This window comes from Gigantopelta aegis, chromosome 7 (assembly GCF_016097555.1).
Source record: "Gigantopelta aegis isolate Gae_Host chromosome 7, Gae_host_genome, whole genome shotgun sequence".
In the NCBI taxonomy this organism is placed as follows: Eukaryota; Metazoa; Mollusca; class Gastropoda; order Neomphalida; family Peltospiridae; genus Gigantopelta; species Gigantopelta aegis.
Window position 1 is genome coordinate 27,120,027 of NC_054705.1, and position 25,652 is coordinate 27,145,678.

The 25,652-nt window shown below is 37.6% G+C and overlaps 1 protein-coding gene across 1 annotated transcript in view; it reads right to left on the minus strand.

Annotated features, from left to right (window-relative positions):
* Window positions 1-306: 306 nt before the first annotated feature.
* LOC121377430 (mucin-2-like) overlaps window positions 307-25,652 on the minus strand; it is a 42,755-nt gene continuing 17,409 nt past the window's right edge. Inside the window, exons 2-5 of the mRNA XM_041505414.1 lie at window positions 24,058-24,428; window positions 18,265-18,330; window positions 10,807-10,850; window positions 307-571 (exon numbers count right to left, since the gene is read on the minus strand). Coding sequence (XP_041361348.1) covers window positions 393-571; window positions 10,807-10,850; window positions 18,265-18,330; window positions 24,058-24,428 — 660 coding nt within the window. The 3' untranslated portion in view covers window positions 307-392. The remainder of the gene's footprint in view (window positions 572-10,806; window positions 10,851-18,264; window positions 18,331-24,057; window positions 24,429-25,652) is intronic.

A 25,652-nucleotide genomic window follows, 5' to 3' on the forward strand; every position in this document is an offset into this window, starting at 1 on the left:
TAACACACTTGGTCAAAATTTCTCCCAGTTTCTGTTAACCTATGGCCATGATTTTTGCACCAAACGATGCATCATGGAACACTCTTTAAACGCATATATAACAATTATTCCGCCGGTTTGTTTTCATCAAGTTATGTTCAAGCAAAGTTAGCGGAAGTTTCTTATTTTGTTCAGTAAGTATATATATATATATATATATATATATATATATATATATATATATATATATATATACACACACACACACACACATACTCTACTACTACTACTACTAATAATAATAATAATAAAAAGCATAAGTCATTTCAAGCATTCAATTTTTATCCGTAATATGAGTTATTGGACTTGTCGTTTCAAAAACATAAATCACGACTGCCGTGACGACTGCCTTCTCAATATGTCACGTAAGGCTGAGTGCCCACAAGTTGCACAGGTTGCATTTCATAGGCCACAGGCTGCACTTCGTATGTCACTGGCTGCACGTTCTGTACAAGGACTTGTTGCGAAGCAACTTCAGCTGTTGAATAATCATAGGATACGGAGGTCCCGCTGTACACCCACGCAACTTCAGCTAAAAGTAATTCATTTATTCATTAAAAATAAAAAATAGTAGTTTTGTTGTTTACGTTTTTTTTTTTTTTTAATGTATTAGAAAAACGTCTATATATGATAAAACTAATTATGTGCAATAATGTCTTCTTACAAAAAATAAAAGATCATTACTTGTTTTACAGGGATAGGGGGTCTATCACTATGCCATTAAGCAAACTTTTCTGTTTTTGTTTGGAGGGTTTATTATACTCTCCAAAACAAGTTCTGTTACACCACCAACTACTTGAATATGTCTGACAAATATGAACATATAATTCATTAAACACACAGCAAACAATATCCATACCCTGCAATGAAATCACTATCAAAGTTTGATCGTGACTCCAAAACGCAGCCCTCAATCCAACTTTACGTGAAACTGGTAAATCACAGGTTGCACGTGACACATGCAGCTAAATGTTATCACAAGTTACACGCTGTGGGTCTTTCATAGGAGTATAAAGGACAGTATCGGAGATTGTGTTTTTCCCACAGAGGTTGACGTTACAATGCCAAAGCTTACAGAAGAACAATGCCGTAACGCTATTGGACGTCATCAAGTAGGGTGAACCAGGGTGATGTTGCCCGACATATGGGGGTTTGCAGAACCACCTAAAGCAGACTTTGGATGCGTTACAATAACACTGGAAGCACTCGTACAGAACAAATTAGGCCGACCAAGAGTGACCACTCCAGCCCAAGATCGATAAATCCGGTTGCTCTACCTTTGGGATCGATTTAGGGCAGCAACCTCCACAGCTATCCAAATTGCTGGACTAGGACTAATTTCCCTCCAAACCGTTATCAACTTCTACCGGGACTAGACACTACAGAATCACGTTGTTCCGCTGATTAACGTCAGTAGTGGTATCTTGCAGTACGACAATGTCGGGTCACACATTGCACGTGTCTGTCGAGACTTTCAACAGCAAACCTACGCTCGTGTCTTGTCATACCCAGGAACATCGCCAGATTTATACCCAATTGAACATCCCTGGGACGTCCTGGATTGCAGAGTTCGCCAAAGGATCCCTATGCCACAAACACTACAGGAACTGTACTTGTCGTTACGGGATGAATGGCAAAGCATTCCTCAAAACACCATTCAAAATCTTGTTGCATCCATACCTCATCGTTCTGCAGTTGCAATTGCAGTACGAGGAGGACATAACCGATACTGAACATTTTGACACCCCATGATTGATTCACATCACGTTAACACTTCAAATTCAGAATGGGGTGGACTACGATTTGATAATTCAGTAATCATACAATGTCACTTCATAATAAAATGTGTAACATTTAACTGAAATAAATGATGTAGAAGTCAGGTGTAACAGAACTTTTTTGGTAGAGTATATATTGTATTTCGTTTTTCTTCCTCCTTTCCTTCCCCCTCGCTACACACTTTACAGCATCTCTGTCACACACTGGTCATACGAATAAAGCAATAGACGTTGGGTAAATCACGCCGCAGTTAATGCGCCAACTTGAGTAATCCCACAGTTAAGGGGAAATTTTAAATTTCTTATAGATTTTTAAAGCTGTTCTTGCTGATCTGAAACGAAATATAGTTAAATAAGTGTGTAGTAAAATATTGAAGCGATTCCAGAGATATTACGTCCGAAATAATATGTTCTGTTTTCTGTTTACGTACAGCTAAACAATTTATATTTTATTTCAGGCCGCAAAATTATTGTCTCTATAATGTTTTAACAGCTAAATACGTTTCTTAAAAATACATCATTATTTGTTTTAATGTTTGCATTAACTGTACCCTTAGGTAGCAAAATACAGTTAGCTATTTTGTGGTGCGTAATTTTACCAAGTTGTTTTTGTTTATTCTTTAAAATTACCGATATCTGGTCCACTTGGCTCGTAGAAATCGTGTTAACATGGAGGAAGATGAATTAACATTACCGATATCTGGTCCACTTGACTTTTAGAAATCGTGTTAACAAGGAGGAAGATGAATTAACATTACCGATATCGGGTCCACTTGGCTCGTAGAAATCGTGTTAACATGGAGGAAGATGAATTAACATTACCGATATCTGGTCCACTTGACTTTTAGAAATCGTGTTAACAAGGAGGAAGATGAATTAACATTACCGATATCGGGTCCACTTGGCTCGTAGAAATCGTGTTAACAAGGAGGAAGATGAATTAACATTACCGATATCGGGTCCACTTGACTTTTAGAAATCGTGTTAACATGGAGGAAGATGAATTAACATTACCGATATCTGGTCCACTTGGCTCGTAGAAATCGTGTTAACAAGGAGGAAGATGAATTAACATTACCGATATCGGGTCCACTTGACTTTTAGAAATCGTGTTAACATGGAGGAAGATGAATTAACATTACCGATATCTGGTCCACTTGGCTCGTAGAAATCGTGTTAACAAGGAGGAAGATGAATTAACATTACCGATATCGGGTCCACTTGACTTTTAGAAATCGTGTTAACATGGAGGAAGATGAATTAACATTACCGATATCGGGTCCACTTGACTTTTAGAAATCGTGTTAACATGGAGGAAGATGAATTAACATTACCGATATCGGGTCCACTTGGCTCGTAGAAATCGTGTTAACATGGAGGAAGATGAATTAACATTACCGATATCGGGTCCACTTGGCTCGTAGAAATCGTGTTAACAAGGAGGAAGATGAATTAACATTACCGATATCGGGTCCACTTGGCTCGTAGAAATCGTGTTAACAAGGAGGAAGATGAATTAACATTACCGATATCGGGTCCACTTGACTTTTAGAAATCGTGTTAACAAGGAGGAAGATGAATTAACATTACCGATATCTGGTCCACTTGGCTCGTAGAAATCGTGTTAACAAGGAGGAAGATGAATTAACATTACCGATATCGGGTCCACTTGACTTTTAGAAATCGTGTTAACAAGGAGGAAGATGAATTAACATTACCGATATCGGGTCCACTTGACTTTTAGAAATCGTGTTAACAAGGAGGAAGATGAATTAACATTACCGATATCGGGTCCACTTGGCTCGTAGAAATCGTGTTAACAAGGAGGAAGATGAATTAACATTACCGATATCGGGTCCACTTGGCTCGTAGAAATCGTGTTAACAAGGAGGAAGATGAATTAACATTACCGATATCGGGTCCACTTGGCTCGTAGAAATCGTGTTAACAAGGAGGAAGATGAATTAACATTACCGATATCGGGTCCACTTGGCTCGTAGAAATCGTGTTAACAAGGAGGAAGATGAATTAACATTACCGATATCTGGTCCACTTGGCTCGTAGAAATCGTGTTAACAAGGAGGAAGATGAATTAACATTACCGATATCGATTCTACTTGACTCGTAGAAATCGCGGTAACATGGAGGAAGATGAATTAACATTACCGATACCCAAACATTTTGTTTAAAGTGCCCTCAAAATGTTCAAGTGCCTTTTTTGTTTGTATATAAACTATTTTGCACGTAAGCATTTTAAGCTGCCTGGAGTTAAGTTGTGCGTGTATGCGTTGTAGATTTGTGTCTGTGTTACTGAGTCTCAATGGGGTTGACCACATTATCTAAAGCGAGTAATGAGCGCCTTAAAGTTGCGTGATCAAAGTTACATAATGATAGCCTAATAGATTTTGCTTTCAAATTGTATAGATTTTCAAAATTACTTATGAACAATAGGCTCTGTCATTTTTGTGTATATCTGCCCTATCTAGACATCTGTTTGTAGAATAGTGCTCTTTACAGCTATAATTTACAAATACCCCTTTGTATCGTTATAACTGCCCTACCTAGACAGAGCCGTCCCTAGAATAGTTCAAGTTATAATTTACAAATGCCCTTTTATATCGTTTTTTTTAAATTTTTAACTCTCTACCTAGACAGAACCGGGGGAGGGGGGGGGGGGGGTCCTTAGAATAGAGCCCTTTGAAAAAAGTTATCAAAGTCAAATTACAGTGAAATACATGATAGTTATATATACTTATATACGAAGCAAATTACAATGAAATACATGATAGTTATATATACTTATATACGAAGCAAATTACAATGAAATACATGATAGTTATATATACTTATATACGAAGCAAATTACAGTGAAATACATGATAGTTATATATACTTATATACGAAGCAAATTACAGTGAAATACATGATAGTTATATATACTTATATACGAAGCAAATTACAGTGAAATACATGATAGTTATATATACTTATATACGAAGCAAATTACAGTGAAATACATGATAGTTATATATACTTATATACGAAGCAAATTACAGTGAAATACATGATAGTTATATATACTTATATACGAAGCAAAATTGATTCTATGGCTTTTTCCCGGGTCCCCATCACAATTTAGTGATTGAGATCTAAGAGTAATGGTTTTGAACTCTTGTAAATAATAGTTTTTGGCGTATAAAACTCCAAAAGAGGAAGTGATTACCGTCTGAAAATGGGTAATTTTGCTATCAAGATGCCAAGAAAAAAGACATTCTTGGGTTATAATACTTTGCAAAATAATGCTTAAAATAGTTTTAAAATAAAAAAAATTAAAATGGCTAATTTTGCGATTCAGATGCCAAGAAAAGGCGTTTAAAGTTTATAAAATTTCCCTTGGGGAGCATGCCCTCGGTAACCCCCCCCCCCCCCACACACACACACACACACACACACACACACACATGTCGTGTCATGCTTAATAACATCCCTGATCATTAGCCCACTTCACATTTAAAAAACAAAATGCTCCGACGGGCCTCAAAGCTCATATAATAATCTTTATTAATGCAGCCAGCGCTACAGAAAACTGCTACTGCTACAGAAAACTGCTACAGAAAACTGCTACTGCTACAGAAAACTGCTAGAAAACTGCTACTGCTACAGAAAACTGCTACTGAAAACTGCTACTGCTACAGAAAACTGCTACTGCTACAGAAAACTGCTACTGAAAACTGCTACTGCTACAGAAAACTGCTACTGCTACAGAAAACTGCTACTGCTACAGAAAACTGCTACTGCTACAGAAAACTGCTACTGCTACAGAAAACTGCTACTGAAAACTGCTACTGCTACAGAAAACTGCTACTGCTACAGAAAACTGCTACTGCTACAGAAAACTGCTACTGCTACAGAAAACTGCTACTGCTACAGAAAACTGCTACTGAAAACTGCTACTGCTACAGAAAACTGCTACTGCTACAGAAAACTGCTACTGCTACAGAAAACTGCTACTGCTACAGAAAACTGCTACTGAAAACTGCTACTGCTACAGAAAACTGCTACTGCTACAGAAAACTGCTACTGAAAACTGCTACTGCTACAGAAAACTGCTACTGCTACAGAAAACTGCTACTGAAAACTGCTACTGCTACAGAAAACTGCTACTGCTACAGAAAACTGCTACTGAAAACTGCTACTGAAAACTGCTACTGCTACAGAAAACTGCTACTGCTACAGAAAACTGCTACTGAAAACTGCTACTGCTACAGAAAACTGCTACTGCTACAGAAAAATGCTACTGAAAACTGCTACTGCTACAGAAAACTGCTACTGCTACAGAAAACTGCTACTGCTACAGAAAACTGCTACTGAAAACTGCTACTGAAAACTGCTACTGCTACAGAAAACTGCTACTGCTACAGAAAACTGCTACTGAAAACTGCTACTGCTACAGAAAACTGCTACTGCTACAGAAAACTGCTACTGCTACAGAAAACTGCTACTGAAAACTGCTACTGCTACAGAAAACTGCTACTGAAAACTGCTACTGCTACAGAAAACTGCTACTGCTACAGAAAACTGCTACTGAAAACTGCTACTGCTACAGAAAACTGCTACTGCTACAGAAAACTGCTACTGCTACAGAAAACTGCTACTGAAAACTGCTACTGAAAACTGCTACTGCTACAGAAAACTGCTACTGAAAACTGCTACTGCTACAGAAAACTGCTACTGCTACAGAAAACTGCTACTGAAAACTGCTACTGCTACAGAAAACTGCTACTGCTACAGAAAACTGCTACTGCTACAGAAAACTGCTACTGAAAACTGCTACTGAAAACTGCTACTGCTACAGAAAACTGCTACTGCTACAGAAAACTGCTACTGAAAACTGCTACTGAAAACTGCTACTGCTACAGAAAACTGCTACTGAAAACTGCTACTGCTACAGAAAACTGCTACTGCTACAGAAAACTGCTACTGAAAACTGCTACTGCTACAGAAAACTGCTACTGCTACAGAAAACTGCTACTGCTACAGAAAACTGCTACTGAAAACTGCTACTGCTACAGAAAACTGCTACTGAAAACTGCTACTGCTACAGAAAACTGCTACTGCTACAGAAAACTGCTACTGCTACAGAAAACTGCTACAGAAAACTGCTACTGCTACAGAAAACAGAAAACTGCTACTGCTACAGAAAACTGCTACTGCTACAGAAAACTACTGCTACAGAAAACTGCTACTGCTACAGAAAACTGCTACAGAAAACTGCTACTGCTACAGAAAACTGCTACAGAAAACTGCTACTGCTACAGAAAACTGCTACTGAAAACTGCTACTGCTACAGAAAACTGCTACTGCTACAGAAAACTGCTACTGAAAACTGCTACTGCTACAGAAAACTGCTACTGCTACAGAAAACTGCTACTGCTACAGAAAACTGCTACTGAAAACTGCTACTGCTACAGAAAACTGCTACTGAAAACTGCTACTGCTACAGAAAACTGCTACTGCTACAGAAAACTGCTACTGCTACAGAAAACAGAAAACTGCTACTGCTACAGAAAACTGCTACTGCTACAGAAAACAGAAAACTGCTACTGCTACAGAAAACTGCTACTGCTACAGAAAACAGAAAACTGCTACTGCTACAGAAAACTGCTACTGCTACAGAAAACAGAAAACTGCTACTGCTACAGAAAACTGCTACTGCTACAGAAAACTGCTACTGAAAACTGCTACTGCTACAGAAAACTGCTACTGCTACAGAAAACTGCTACTGCTACAGAAAACTGCTACTGAAAACTGCTACTGAAAACTGCTACTGCTACAGAAAACTGCTACTGAAAACTGCTACTGCTACAGAAAACTGCTACTGCTACAGAAAACTGCTACTGAAAACTGCTACTGCTACAGAAAACTGCTACTGCTACAGAAAACTGCTACTGCTACAGAAAACTGCTACTGAAAACTGCTACTGAAAACTGCTACTGCTACAGAAAACTGCTACTGCTACAGAAAACTGCTACTGAAAACTGCTACTGAAAACTGCTACTGCTACAGAAAACTGCTACTGAAAACTGCTACTGCTACAGAAAACTGCTACTGCTACAGAAAACTGCTACTGAAAACTGCTACTGCTACAGAAAACTGCTACTGCTACAGAAAACTGCTACTGCTACAGAAAACTGCTACTGAAAACTGCTACTGCTACAGAAAACTGCTACTGAAAACTGCTACTGCTACAGAAAACTGCTACTGCTACAGAAAACTGCTACTGCTACAGAAAACTGCTACAGAAAACTGCTACTGCTACAGAAAACAGAAAACTGCTACTGCTACAGAAAACTGCTACTGCTACAGAAAACTGCTACTGCTACAGAAAACTGCTACAGAAAACTGCTACTGCTACAGAAAACAGAAAACTGCTACTGCTACAGAAAACTGCTACTGCTACAGAAAACTACTGCTACAGAAAACTGCTACTGCTACAGAAAACTGCTACAGAAAACTGCTACTGCTACAGAAAACTGCTACAGAAAACTGCTACTGCTACAGAAAACTGCTACTGAAAACTGCTACTGCTACAGAAAACTGCTACTGCTACAGAAAACTGCTACTGAAAACTGCTACTGCTACAGAAAACTGCTACTGCTACAGAAAACTGCTACTGCTACAGAAAACTGCTACTGAAAACTGCTACTGCTACAGAAAACTGCTACTGAAAACTGCTACTGCTACAGAAAACTGCTACTGCTACAGAAAACTGCTACTGCTACTGCTACAGAAAACTGCTACTGCTACAGAAAACTGCTACTGCTACAGAAAACAGAAAACTGCTACTGCTACAGAAAACTGCTACTGCTACAGAAAACAGAAAACTGCTACTGCTACAGAAAACTGCTACTGCTACAGAAAACAGAAAACTGCTACTGCTACAGAAAACTGCTACTGCTACAGAAAACAGAAAACTGCTACTGCTACAGAAAACTGCTACTGCTACAGAAAACTGCTACTGCTACAGAAAACAGAAAACTGCTACTGCTACAGAAAACTGCTACTGCTACAGAAAACAGAAAACTGCTACTGCTACAGAAAACTGCTACTGCTACAGAAAACAGAAAACTGCTACTGCTACAGAAAACTGCTACTGCTACAGAAAACTACTGCTACAGAAAACTGCTACTGCTACAGAAAACTACTGCTACAGAAAACTGCTACTGCTACAGAAAACTGCTACAGAAAACTGCTACTGCTACAGAAAACTGCTACAGAAAACTGCTACTGCTACAGAAAACAGAAAACTGCTACTGCTACAGAAAACTGCTACAGAAAACTGCTACTGCTACAGAAAACTGCTACAGAAAACTGCTACTGCTACAGAAAACTGCTACAGAAAACCGTTCGTACACTGTGATATATACACAAACGCATTCATATTAACTGCAAATATTAACACTTTTATTAAGATGCCCTTTTAACTAGCCAATGTGCCCCTTTTTGCTTGGTCTCCCCACCTAAAAATATGTCCGCCCATGTCCACTTGACTCGTAGAAATCGTGTTAACATGGAGGAAGATGAATTAACACTCGGGGCGCGACTCGTGACCTCATGCATGCCACACCGCCAATGCCAAATCATATAATTTTAACCCCTCCCACTTACTCAAACCCTTCGTTGTTGGAGTTTCTGGGGGTTTTTCAATTGTATATTTGGTTGCAGAATATATGATGCTTTTTGTGCTCCTACTATAGTAAAAGGTAAACTTCCATGTATAACAATTGTAAATTAAATTTGAGCGTCTAATTTGTTTTAATTAAGAATAAGTTTATACGAAAATGTATATTTTATAAAATATTTTCAGGTATAAAAATATTGCATATCTGTATTGACATCAGGTGTTGTGTAAGCGATTATTGGGGGAAAAGGTAGATTCCGATCTTTTCTCTCTCTTTAAATATGTTCGTATGTTGCAAATATTTCAGAAACATATACTTCTTCACGTAAAGACAAAAAAGTCGAAACGTAGAATCGTGTATGTGCGAAAAACGGGTTTTTTTCGACGCATCCCTTATAACGTACAGCCAGTGTTCCACAACTGGTGTAACAAAGGCTGTGGTATGTACTATCCTGTCTGTGGGATGATGCATATAAAAGATCCCTTGCTGCTAATCAAAAAGAGTAGCCCATGAAGTGGCGACAGCAGGTTTCCTCTCTCAATATATATGTGGTCCTTAACCATATGTCTGACGCCATATAACCGTAAATAAAATGTGTTGAGTGCGTCGTTAAATAAAACAGTTCCTTCCTTCCCTTATGAGGTAATTTGAAGTCCAAGACTTTTTTTCTCTTTACCCGATATGGTAGCACTTTTGCTTACTAAAATTAATTCACATGAATTGATTGGAATATATTATTTTTTAAGTAGCGTAATGGCAAAATGTAATTGCTTTCGCATGCACCTACTAGTGTTTTACTGTTAACCGGAACGCAGTTTGAGACACCGACAGTACGAGTGACCGTTATATATCACTATTTATGAATGAACATGCAATCATTATTATGTATAAATATGTTATTATATTGAATATAATGACTTCTCTTGTTTAAATACCAGATTCTTTATTTTGATATTATAAATGTGCAAGAAGATATATACTGTGATAATACTCGTAAACCTATCTGAACGTAAATACGGGAGATGTGCTTGAAATCAACACTACTTGTACCTATTTCGGTAGCATGCAATCTCTCTAGATCGTGGCGTAATTTGTTCAACCGCTATTGCTTTATCCATATGGCCAGCGTGTATCAGTTACTTATGTCTGTACTGAGCCGACTGTTTGAATTACGACTGTTCTCTCCAATCTACAACAAACTCTTATAATATGATATGCTTAATGACTTAGAAATGCATGTACAGGCTAATGGAATTAAAAGTAAAGAAAATAACACATTGAGAGCTCTGGGAAAAAACACCGCGTACCTTCTTCCACGGGAGTGGGCTCGGGCGGATCTGGAGTTTTGGGTCTGAAACAAACGAAATTAAAAACGATAAATAGAAAAATTGCCAGCGTAAATGAGGAGTGACAGTCCTTCTACACAGAATGGAGGGTGTATCATTATGTAGAGTGGCAGTCCTAGACTGGAGGGTGTATCATTATGTAGAGTGGCAGTCCTAGACTGGAGGGTGTATCATTATGTAGAGTGGCAGTCCTAGACTGGAGGGTGTATCATTATGTAGAGTGGCAGTCCTAGACTGGAGGGTGTATCATTATGTAGAGAGGCAGTCCTAGACTGGAGGGTGTATCATTATGTAGAGTGGCAGTCCTAGACTGGAGGGTGTATCGTTATGTAGAGTGGCAGTCCTAGACTGGAGGGTGTATCGTTATGTAGAGTGGCAGTCCTAGACTGGAGGGTGTATCATTATGTAGAGGCAGTTCTAGACTGGAAGGTGTATCATTATGTAGAGTGGCAGTCCTAGACTGGAGGGTGTATCATTATGTAGAGTGGCAGTCCTAGACTGGAGGGTGTATCATTATGTAGAGAGGCAGTCCTAGACTGGAGGGTGTATCATTATGTAGAGAGGCAGTCCTAGACTGGAGGATGTATCATTATGTAGAGAGGCAGTCCTAGACTGGAGGGTATATCATTATGTAGAGAGGCAGTCCTAGACTGGAGGGTGTATCATTATGTAGAGAGGCAGTCCTAGACTGGAGGGTGTATCATTATGTGGAGTGGCAGTCCTACTACAGACAATGCAGGATTATCACTATGTGGAGTGGCAGTCCTATTATAGACAATGCAGGATTATCACTATGTGGAGTGGCAGTCCTACTACAGACAGAATGCAGGATTATCACTGTGGAGTGGCAGTCCTACTACAGACAATGCAGGATTTTCACTATGTGGAGTGGCAGTCCTACTACAGACAGAATGCAGGATTATCACTATGTGGAGTGGCAGTCCTACTACAGACAGAATGCAGGATTATCACTATGTGGAGTGGCAGTCCTACTACAGACAGAATGCAGGATTTTCACTATGTGGAGTGGCAGTCCTACTACAGACAGAATGCAGGATTATCACTATGTGGAGTGGCAGTCCTACTACAGACAGAATGCAGGATTATCACTATGTGGAGTGGCAGTCCTATTACAGACAATGCAGGATTATCACTGTGGAGCGGCAGTCCTACTACAGACAGAATGCAGGATTATCACTATGTGGAGTGGCAGTCCTACTACAGACAATGCAGGATTATCACTATGTGGAGTGGCAGTCCTACTACAGACAATGCAGGATTATCACTGTTAAGTGGCAGTCCTACTACAGATACAATGCAGGATTATCACTATGTGGAGTGACAGACCTACTACAGACAGAATGCAGGATTATCGCTGGGGAAGGGCAGTTCAGTTGGTGGTTCATCCTCGCCAAAATATGCGTTATACTCTATGTTGTGCATAGATACAATTTTAAACGCCTAAATGGACTTGTTCAGATTTTATAATGTTCGTATCGTATAATAATCTTGAAAATAAAATATGTAACATTATATTATATATCATTACAGTGTTTGTCTGTGCAGTCTTAATATCGACAATGCTTCTTGGCCAATCAAATACAAGTTGTTGGGGTTTTTTGTACTACTTATTGTTTGAACAAACATATAAGTGAAGTATGATAGTAAAATTGTGTGAGCGCAATACAGAGCACCCTGGTAAATACAGATTATAGTTAGCTTCCCACGGGGAACTAGCTATAGTCAGTTGTGTGAGTGTGATTAGTTTATCTCAGACAGACAGCTTTGTAATGGCAATTTGATAAGGAAGAGCATGTAGTTTGCAAACATGACAGTTATTTAACTTGTTAACATTGAACATTTCTTTGTGCTAATTAAGACCGATGAAATGCCAAATTGGTGTATTTCGGTTACGTTTAGTACATGTATTATTCTTTTCAGGATATGTTGCCAAAGGCAGGCAAAAGTGCATAAAATAATCCATGGGCCTTCCTCTGGCGTAGACAGGATTTTATCAAACTTAATACACTTTTAAAAAATGTTTTGATGGGGGAACCATGGTCCCTGTGTACCCTCCCCCACATCCCACCCCCACCTCCACCCCCCACACACACATTGCCTACGCCACTTGGACTTTCTGATATTACTAAAATGTGTGTATCCACTTCTGCCTTGTAGACATATAGAGAGAGTGAATATTGTGGTCTATGGCCAGGTGTCAATGTGTGTCGCCACTTTTAATAAAGGTTTATTACGTGTAGACCATGTAGTTTAATGCCGGAGACACACTATAGTGTAAGCGGGGCACAGTGTAGCGTCAGCAGCGCGTAATCCGACGGTAAATGGACACGTTTGTTGAGGCCCATTTTGTAATAAACGACCAATTTTGTAATATGTACCCATTTTGTAATAAAAAACGACCCATTTTGTAATAAGTACCCATTTTGTAATAAAAAACGACCCATTCTGTAATAAACGCAGGTACCCATTTTGTAATAAAATCGGACCCATTTTGTAATAAAATAGGTACACATTTTGTAATAAAAAAAATGCCCATTCTGTAATAAAGGCTTAAAACGTCAGAATACGACATAGATGTTAAATATATACAAATTGAAATAATTTTAAACTTTGTGTTTAGATTTTATTCAGTGGTTGGGAGTTCGTCAGGGATACGAATATGTCTTAAGGTTGATTCTGTAAGTGAACCTATTCAGTTTTTCCGTTCATCCATTACTCCAGACCGCTCGCTTGAGGTGCTTGTGTCGCAGGATCGAACTTCTGTGGACACACAAATTGGGGTTTTTGTCTGTTCCAACCAGTATCCTAAAACTGGTATACTAAAAGCCCTGGTATGTACTATCCTGACTATGGAAAAGTGCATATAAAATATCCTTGCTGTTTTTCGTAACCCATCGTGTGGTATTATCTATCATGATCGGGGCGGGATCTAGCTTAATCGGTTGAACGTTCGCCTGGGGGACTTGGGTAACAGGATAGAACCTCCTCGGTGAACACATCAATTGGGCTTTTTGCCGTTCCAACCAGTTCCTCCCCCCCCCCCCCCCCCCCCCCCCCCCTATTACGCCACGACTGTTACATTATAATCTAAGTGTAGATATGTGTAAGAGAAAGTAACCTACATGAATGTGTTGTAAAAGCCGTAGCAGCTGATTAAAAACAGTGGGTTTAATCAACAACTACTTAAGCTGAAATACACTCAAACTAGTATCCGTCAAAAGTGATTTCCCACTGACACTCCCTCCGCACACACCCCAGCCGCCCTACCCCATCCCCCACCCACCACGAGAAAGTGAACAATACACATAAAACACATGTGATCATTCAGCCGATGGTTGTGGAAGTTAATTCTACAATTATTGTGTACAGGTACTGTCCCTTAACCGATTTACCGCTTACACTGTACTTTAGTTTGCCGCCTGACTATGTGCTCATATGCGGTCTTGAATACATATATGTGTGCTCATATGCGGTCTTGAATGCATATATATATATATATATATATATATATATATATATATATATATATATATATATATATATAACTACCCACACTTGCCTTTCTTATTCTTATTCTTCTTTTGTTATGGTTACCGGCAATATTAGGTATATATATATATTTCTTTCTAAACTTCTATATACATTTGCTAATAATCCCATAAATATGAACATTTTAAATATATACACTGTAATAATATTACAGAATTTTGAATAAGATTTGATGTATTTGAATAAATTGCTGCACAACTAATTGAACGATCCCATAGATTAAAAATATACCATGTGAGACACTAGAAGTGTCAGGAAATGTTAAATCGTAGTAACTGAACATGAACTATCCCTTATGCATGACAATAGGAACTATTTAAGTTAATTCATAAATGTGCTAATAATATTTCGATAAGGAACATTGTGTATCAAAACCGGTTTATTTTTTACATACATTATAAGCATGTACAGGTACTTCCTCCTGAAGTCAACACAAAATATTATTATAAATGTATGAATTCACTGAAAAATAAACGTATATTTTGAAAAGAACTGGAAAAAAAACCCCTTGTTTTCAAAACTATATATTCACAGAGACACACACAGATAAATACAAAGATGGACACACAGACACACAGAGAGAGAGAGAGAGAGACAGACAGACAGACTGACAGACAGACAGACAGACAAGCAGAGAAAAAAACAGACAGATAAGCAGAGAGAAACAGAGACAGAGATACAGATATAATGAGACATACAGAGAAACAGTGAGGGAGAGAGAGAAACAGACAGACAGACCTGTATTGCAAAAAGAACTGAAAGTTGTTGGCCAAACCGTCATCGTTTCTAACAAAGGAAAGTTCTCCTTGAATAATGAAAATTTTCATGAAAAAAAAAACGTTATCCAAACTATATATTCACAGAGACACACACAGATAAATACAAAGATGGACACACAGACACACACACAGAGAGAGAGAGAGAGAGAGAGAGAGAGAGAGAGAGAGAGAGAGAGAGAGAGAGAGAGAGAGACAGACAGACAGACAGACAGACAGACACAGGCAGGCAGGCAGACATATATGCAGAGAAAGCAATATAGACAGAGATACAGATAGAATGAGACATACAGAGAACCAGTGAGGGAGAGAGAGAAACAGACAGACCTGTGTTGCGAAAAGAAAACCAAACTGTCATCGTTTCTAACAAAGAAAAGTTCTCCTTGAATAATGAAACTTTTCATGGGAAAAAAAACCTGTTTTCAAAAATATATATTCACAGAGACACACACGGATAGACAAAACAACAGACACACAAACACAGAGAGAGAGAGGAGGAGGGAGGGAGGGAGAGGGGGGAGAGCGAGAGAGAGAGAGAGAGAGAGAGAGAGAGCGTCCGTTTGGTTGCGTAACATTTATAATTTTCTTTTCCCAATACAACTTATTCTAACATTATTATTATGCAGAAGCAGGATGTCGTTAGAGGACTGCCGAAATAGAATAATGATTAGTGATCGTAACCACCATATGATGAATAATATGAATTTAAAAATGTAAGAAATTCGATCATTTCCAAAATATATCGTTTATGATAAATTTCCCAAAATATAACGCGGAAACAACCAACCAGGCACTGTACCATCTGCGGTTTTGTGAGAAAACTGTCGTATTCTCAGGCCAAGCCCACTGTTTTTACCCGCAATTCTAATTAATTTCTGAACACTTATAACTTTTTCAAGTGCGCCACATAAATGCAGTCGTTCAGCTGAGAAATCGTCAATATGTATTTCTGGTAAGAAAGATTCTGTCAGTTTTCTAAGTCCTGTGGATACCCTATTAAACGTTCCGAGCATGTGACAGTCATCATACATACACCATCTAATGATTTCCTTAAAAATCTCGTTTGGTAAAGCCTGTCCGTCACCGCACTCCCCTTTGTTAGATGCATTAATTATACCGGTGTTGCTAATTAGACATTCCGTATCACTGTCAGTTACTGGTGTGGAATGTGTTACAAGAGACGGATACTCGTGATCATCATCTAATATAGAATCATCGTCAGACTGTAAACGATGTATAGTGTCATGAACTATTACACGCTTTTGGTTTTCATGTTAGGTAATAATACAATGAAATATATAAAATAAAAAATTACCTACATGCATAAAAGTATTACATTCACAGACAGTATAAAAGAAAAGTGACAACTAGTATGCTTTTAGACAAGAGAGTGCCTTAACTTATAATTTTTATGCCAAACTAATACACTTATCAATATTAATTAAATCTTTAATGTATGCTTCTTTAACATCACAAAGTATTTTAATCAGCTGTTGCTGTTCCGATAATTATGATACAGACTACCCACACAAGCTACTATTTTTGATACACAGCTGTAGAACATACTTGGTTCTTCATACCCCAACCGAATAGCACTGGTTGGAACAAGAAAACAATGTATATTTATAGGGTTAGCGTTAGAAATTTCGTATCCCAGGCGAACCATCGACCATCGAAATAAATCTAAACACAAAGTTTAATATTATTTCACTTTGTATATATTAAACAAAGGCCTACACCTATGTTGTAATCTGACGTTTTAAGCCTTTATTACAGAATGGGCATTTTTTTTATTACAAAATGGGCACCTATTTATTATTACAAAATGGGTCCGATTTTATTACAAAATGGGTACCTACGTTTATTACAGAATGGGTCGTTTTTAATTACAAAATGGGTACATATTACAAAATGGGTCGTTTTTTATTACAAAATGGGTACATATTACAAAATGGGTCGTTTATTACAAAATGGGCCTCAACACACGTTGCCAATTCTTCAAGTCACACTTCCAAATTTTACAAGTGTGGCTTCCAGTGAGCATACTATTAGTACGTCGTGGGATGTTTTATAAGTGTGGCTTCCAGTCAGCATACTATTAGTACGTCGTGGCTTCCAGTCAGCATACTATTAGTACGTCGTGGGATGTTTTACAAGTGTGGCTTCCAGTGAGCATACTATTAGTACGTCGTGGGATGTTTTACAAGTGTGGCTTCCAGTCAGCATACTATTAGTACGTCGTGGCTTCCAGTCAGCATACTATTAGTACGTCGTGGGATGTTTTACAAGTGTGGCTTCCAGTCAGCATACTATTAGTACGTCGTGGGATGTTTTACAAGTGTGGCTTCCAGTCAGCATACTATTAGTACGTCGTGGGATGTTTTAATCCCTTTGAAAGTGATTAAGAAAGAAATATGGGTGTGGGTAATTTTTGGCTTGCTTCCATTAGAGAACAGTTGAAGCACATTTGTCGTGGGCACTACCACCTACTTCACCTGAATGTTTTGTCCTCGATAGGTTTAATAAATGACACACATTTTAACTACGATTAATAGGCGTCGGAGATATGGTTATGGATCACAGAGATAACTAGAGAGGAAACCCGCTTCCCAACTTTTTGGGGGCTACTCCTTTCGATTAGCAGCAAAGCATCTTTTATAACCATCATCCCTCAGACAGGACAAATGCGTAACCAGGTGGCACAGGGGTTATCATAGATACATACATACTACATACATACATACATGGTGTGCCCCCACCACCCCCCACCCCCAATATAAAATCCTGGCTATGCCAGAGAGACAGGATAATATGTATGTTACACCAGTTAGGTCATAGGTGAAAATGATTCGCCGCCGCACTAGACGATGTTAGGGAGAATAAACGCAAATATAATGGAAATATATCACAATAGCAAAACTGAATATACAAATGTTGGTGTCACGTGTCTGTACTTCAGGAGTCTGAGCACGTTAAACGAATATAAATGGACAGGAAATGATGGAAATCAGTCAAATTGTTCGCGAGCGCTCGTCGTCGTTAACTTATCACAAGCGATGAAGTTACTGCTTACCGTTTCGGCGGTTCTGGAGGCGGTGGTGTCACTGGTTTAGGTGGTGTTGGTGGAGGAGGAGGAGGTCTACAAATATCAATAACTCAACATTTATAAACAGTCAAATAGCACATTTTGAAAGTGAATATTTCAACAATATATAAACACGAGTATTTCAACATTAAATAAACACATTTTAAAACGGAATATTTCAACATTATGTGCACAATGCTAACAAAATCATGCATAAACTGAATACTTCAACGCTACGTCAATCAGGGTTGAAAATTAACATGTAAACCATGGTCGACAGCAGGCCAGTTGAAGAAAAATCTTACTGCCCCTTCTCAAATTCAACTAACCCTCCAATTACCACATTAAAATTTAACTGCACAACCAAAATAAACTCTAGAATGTTGTTTGTTGAATAATAACCATATTGTCACCGTATATAGTCCGTTTGCGTCAAAAGGAAACTGATAAATTGGCATGTAACTTCATAATGAATAAATTAAAATTCATTAAACAAAACCAACATGTTATTAAGTTTTAAACCCATACCAACTCAAATAAAAGAAAAAATTAAAAAGACATCCAGTATAAATAAAACCAATTGTTTTTTGTTTTTCTTATTATTACAATTAAATTATACACATTAAATATGTTTAACACAGTGGTAAGGAGTGGCTGTCCTCCTATAGATGAGGCACTAGATAGATATTCATGGAACTGTCACAGTGCTAAACTTCAACTTTATAACAATACGGATTATATCTTTATTTTTACATGTTCATTAATTAGAATTAGTTAATTGGTAATCTGACGTCTGCCACTTAGAGATATGCCAATCAAACCAATTAGCGTCAAGCACTAATTAAATATGTAATGAGCAATATAATACAATGCAATTTAATTGTTGCCACGGGTATTGCAGGCGTCTGAACGAGTACACCGTGACAACTGCATATTACATAGATACGTGTTTAGTATGCGTCTTATAAATAAGGATGATTTATTCATGAAAGACAGACTCGGGAAGAACAGATACTGTTCACACGCCTTGAAGTTCTCTCACCAAGCACAAACTCTACTGGAAGATCCGAGAGACAGTTTTGTAACATAAGCAATGTAAACTCTATCGGGAGACCTGTGTGTCATTCACCCAAGAACTCTGACTTGTATATTATCTGTATCACCATGTTGTTAACTTGTTAATCATGTTTCATGTTTGGAAAATACAATACAAGACAATACTACATCACCAACTTGAGACTTCTGTTACTTCATTTACATTCATAAGAAAAAGTTTACGCTGTGTTAAGTGGTGGAGATCCGATGGCAAAATCTACCTTATTCTACGGCTAAATGAGTACATCAAAATCTACCTTATTCTACGGCCAAATGAGTACATCAAAATCTACCTTATTCTACGGCCAAGTGAGTACACCAAAATCTACCTTATTCTACAGAAAAGCGAGTACACCAAAATCTACCTGACTACAGCGAAGCGACTACAACACCATCTACGTGACTCTGCAACTAGGTACAGCCAAGTACAACTGAACCAAGAATAACAGAACGAGCACAGTCTTGCCAAAATTAACTTTTTTCTAATCAAGATTTGACAGAAATAGAACTTACAGAACTGTTGGACCAACAGAAATGCATCAATATTCGTGTCAACGAAAACCCCAAATCCGAACGACTAGCTTAATACGGAATGCTACACAACAAGAACAAGATATGAGTCACTGTGGGTCCGTCGTTTATTTCTCAGTCAGATGTATGTGTCTGGATCTGAGCTGTACCCGGTTTATATGTGACCCGACTCATATCGGTTACGTATGCAGCTAAGTGGATATTTGATTGTTATATGTTTTAATTGCCTACTATTTCTTTATGCGGTAATAGTTTTAAGAAGCTTATGACATGTGTGTTACGTATTATATTGTTTATTGTTGTTGGTAGATCGGATTCGCCCTTAAGACGTATTGTAAATTATATTCTGTGTCCCATTTATTAGCTGGTTCAGCTGATTGATGATGTTGGCAGGTTTTATTTAATTGTTATTTATCCTTCTTAGCAGGTTTAATGTTTAAAGTGTAATTAGTGTCATTCATGCTTGAGTGTTCTATTTCGATTCTTGTTTAACTTGAATATATTAAGTTTGCCACTATGACAGAATCATCCACTGTTTTGCCAAATGCCCATTCGATTCTGCATTGTGCAGAGATACGGCTCCGAATATCTATTATGGTTTTGTCGTTCAGATTACCTTGGATGTTCCATCAGTTGCCTTAAAACCTGTATCAGAGAAGATTTTACCTATGGAGTTTGATGGTAATTTGTGAAGAATGTTTTGGTTTTTTAAATTTCATTTCATTTCAACTTATTTTCATGCTTATATCCAATTACGATTCAAGCACGCTGTCCTGGGCCCACACACCTCAGCTATCTGGGCTGTCTGTCCAGGACACTGTTTCTGGTTAGTGACAGAGAATAGGATGTAGTGGCCTTACACCTACCCATTGAATAGTTAAAACTCTGGGTGGGAGCCGGTACCGGGCTGCGAACCCAGTGCCTACCAGCCTTATGTCCGATGGCTTAACTGCGACACTACCGAGGCCGATTTTTTAAATTTACACTGAACGTTTTTCTCTCCAAAAATGCGTTTAAAACTTAATAATGAATGAATGAATGTTTAACGATACCCCAGCACGAAAAATACATCGGCTAGTTGGTGTCAAACTATGGTAATGCAAACAAATAAGGTGATGATCAACATCAATATAAAAATTCAAGATTTAAATAAAAACAGTGTAAAGAACTGTGCAAAAATACAAATATCACAGATAGATACTGACTTTTACACAACATTTCAATTTGTGCTGTATTGGCCATTCTCAAAGAGAATGTTACACCCCTGCACTACGGTGAGGTTACAGCACGCGCATGGGTAAAACTTAATAAATGAATATGTTTACATACCAATACATAAGTTCCCATTTGACTCAAACAGACAATAGTCTTAGAATGAATATTTTCTGCCTCAGTAAAATGTAATAATTCACACGCGTGTGTGTGCGTGTGTGCGTTTTTGTACACGCACACGTGTGCGTATAATTTGGATATTGTAAATGTTACAGTAGTTGGCTACTAATAAAATAAATATCGAAAGAAAAATAAATCTGCGAAAAAACACAGAAAAAAACAAACATTTTACGATGTACTTTGTTATTATATTACAAAGCAAAGTAATCGGGGGGGGGGGGGTGTCATCATGTAAGTCTTGGTGTCAAGATTTAAATCTGATCTATTAAATTTCATCCAAATCGCTTAAACTTAAAACAATACCGACAATCAATTAACTGACCTTTTGAATACTCCCTGTAGTAATGGAACATTCCATTATTAGTTAGCGTGAGTTAAAACTACAAGACTGATTTTGATTTTGTCCCAGAAAAATATAAGTTGATTAAATATGATTAATATTTACCATAACATTGAATAACAATTGTCCAAAAGTAGGTCTACTAGATAATTATGGCGTATCAAGTCCATTCCAATAAGCCGATGACTTCAAGATTTTAACGCCATAGTTTGACACCCAATAACTATGTATTTTTCGTGCTGGGGTGTCGTTAAACGTATATTCTATTCTGTTCTATTCTATTCTATTCTATTCTAGACTTTAAGAAATGCATGCAGTGTCTGCAATGTGTTTTGAGCTTTATTATTTTTAGAAAGATCCGGCCTAAATCACAGGCAGTGTCAACATATAAACCATGTTCTATGTCTTCTGCTGCCAGATGTGTAGTTCGTGTCTTTTTGTCACATTCGATTCAGCCCCTGCGTGTGCTGTAACCTCACCGTGGTGCAGGGGTGTAACGTTCTCTTAAAGAATGGCCAATACAGCACAAATTGAAGTTTAGAGTAAAATTCGGTGTCCTTAAAATTCTGTGATAATTGTATTTGTATTTATGCACAGTTCTTTACACTCTTTTTGTTTAAACCTTGAATTTTCATATTGATGTTGATCATCACTTTATTTATTTGCATTGCCATAGTTTGACACCCAATAGCCGATGTATTTTTCGTGCTGGGGTGTCGTTAAACATTCATTCATTCATTCATTCATTCGATTCAGTTTCAGTGCATTTCATGTTTAACTGGTACCACCATACTCGCCAGACCCTAAAATCGATGGTCGCCCAATTCTTAGTAAAATTGTTAGTAGCCCTTAGCCAATAATGGTCGTCACGGGCGACCGGGCGATAGCTAATTTTCAACCATGTTTAAATACTGCAATTTAAAACTAAATAATTCGACCTTATCTAAACAGTATGAATAAGACAACATTTCAAAATAATTGAATAAATCAACATGAAAAACACAATATAAACAATTGAATAAGTTAACATGAAAAACACAATATAAACAATTGAATAAGTCAACATGAAAAAACACAATATAAACAATTGAATAAGTCAACATGAAAAACACAATATAAACAATTGAATACTAGTATTTTATAACTGGATAATTTAACGGTATATGAATAATAGAACAGTTTAGAACAGAATATTTTAATATTATAAACAATATGAATAACTCAACAATTTCAAAAGTGAATAATTGTAAATAAACAATATGTATATCACATCGTTAAACAACATAACTCAGTATTTTTAACAATATCATTTTTAAAAAATATCAGTACCAGTAACTATAATAAAAGTATAAATTCTAAAACTGGATATTTCAACATTTTAAAATGATTAATAATTCATCATTGAGCAGCAAAGCACATCAGTACAAATATCAGGCACGGCGGAGCAAAAAACTAAATTTTTGAATAATAAATATTATTGGTAGTAAATCTTAAGGTAGAGATGGATTTTATTTGTAGAATGTAGGAAATTGCATTTCAGGACATCTAGTTTTAAAAATGTTACGGGGGAGCATACCCCTGAGTCCCCTAGAAACTTTGCTTTGCGCCCTCGATCTCAGTTAGCCCCCCCCCCCCCGTCCCCCATGTCTACTTCTTCTACCGTGCCCGACATGTGTATCTAAGGTAAAAGCTGGCGATTTGACATAAGTGGATATAATTTTAATATTGTAGTAGGTGTGTATACAATGTAAATATTAAATATAACTATTTTCAAGTTTGTAGCAACTTACTACTACTAGTAAGATATAGACATTTACCCAAATTGCGCAACTGTTCAATGTTATGTGTGGTAAACAATTGAATGCATTTAAACACAGAATGCTTTTTTCAATAATATTACTTAATAAGTGAACGTTTTAAATGCGTTTTCAATGTCATTAGCACATACAAACACATTCTTTTCGTTTTATCGATATTGCTGCAATGGATTTTGGTCCAACAGACCTCGTTATTACAATGAAAAGTGCATAACAATAGCAATAATTTATTTGTCTTACATTTTTACATTATAAAACATTGGTTTTGGAAATTTTTAAACTACCAAATGAATACAAAATTTAACAAATATTAAAATACTAGTAGTAGTAGTAGTAGTAGTAGTAGTAGTAGTACCACTACTACTAATACTACTAGGCTACTACTACTACTACAAGGCTACTAATACTGCTACTACTAATACTGCTACTACTACTACTAAGCTACTACTACTACTACTACTACTACTACTACTAATAATAATAATAATAAAATAATAATAATATGCTATAGTTAAGTAAAACTATTACATAACTACAGTATAATTACATATTACTTGCTGGCTACAAACTCGGGAATGCCCCTTTAAGATGTGTTGGATTACGTACGAGTCGCAGCTGCAATATTTCCACAGAAGATACGACAATCCGGCCAGGGCCAGCGCGCCGAGAATGGCGGCCGGGATGATCCACGCCAGGTTACTCGTACTCTTCATTGGTACCGGGGCTGTCGTCGTAGCAGGCGGTACAGTTACAGTGACGATCACTGTGGTCGTCGACGTGACATCAATCGTCTTTGCCGGCGCGTACTGGGTTACTACAGGGGGAGGGTTGTACGTCGTGGTTATACACACTTTTGACGTCATGACGATTGTAGCGGGGACCTCTGTACGTAGAGGTTTGTAATGAGTCCCTCTGTCGGTGCCGTACACCTGTATTGTCGATAACGTCCCTCCAGGGATGCGGCCGATGTGGTACACCTTTTAATTAAAACATTAACAAAACCTTGATAATAATGCAGGGCCGTAACCACTGAAGAGGCAGGACATAACGAATAAGTGGCTGTTTTAGAATAAAGTTACTTTAGATAGGGAAGAATGTTATGTGTTATTTTACTACCCACCTCCCACTTATTTTAGGATAGGTACGGCTCTTTGATGTTAAAAACATAACGTCGCGGGTTTACGATCATTTACATGTCCGTATTTCTCAAAATATGGATTATACATGAAAACTACATTCATTTGAGATACCAAACCTCGCTATTGTATTACCCATTAACTGATCCTCGATGAAGTGACATCCATGACAACTATCTTAGTCCAAGCTCCAGATTCTGTGGGGACGCTATTTCTAGATGGACCTGACACGGCGAGCTGCAGAAGCTTTGTCATTATTTTATCATTTGTACACATCCCCAAAATGAAACTAGGGTAAGGGTACTAAAATCAAATAATGGGAACCCCATTATTTTGGACGATATTTATGATTGTCCAGACAGTCATAGTATTCCATTTTTAAAGCACTATGATGGAATAATCCTGTATGCATGCCCGTATCCACTAAATTACTATGTATTCCATCAGGGGACCCCCCACCCCCATCCCAAGATGAAAAAGAAAGAAAAAGATAGACTTCTTGTATCAGCCCAAAAATGTTAGGATGATGTAATAAGACACGCCCCTTTTGGATTTATGACAAAAGTGACCATATGCATTCTGTTTCTTTAAGCATGGAAATATAAGTTGCATATGAAATATGATGTCTACTTTTGTCATTTAGTTGTGTTACAGAGTAAACGTTAATATAGGATCAACCGTACATTGCCTCATTTTGGCCACGTGATGTCATAATCAAAAATGGCCGCCATTAGATGTTGCATGCATTACCTTTGTTCGGATTATATTTGAAGATAAAACCCGTTTTTTTTTCAATTATTTGATTGTCTTCTCTGTTTGAAATGGTTCTAACTGAACTAAGATGATAAAATAGACAAAATAATGGAAAGAAAGGTATTATCTGTTCAATTAAACCCAAGCACATGTTTTTGAACAACATGTATGTCTTCTTGATATCTACCATAACGTTATTTGGAAACTTCGTCGAGATGTGAGAGAGGACGTCTGTAATCACAAATGCTACTCTTCCTGAATGGAAATATGGTATTTTGTATGTACTCTTTACCACAAACAGGAATGCATATA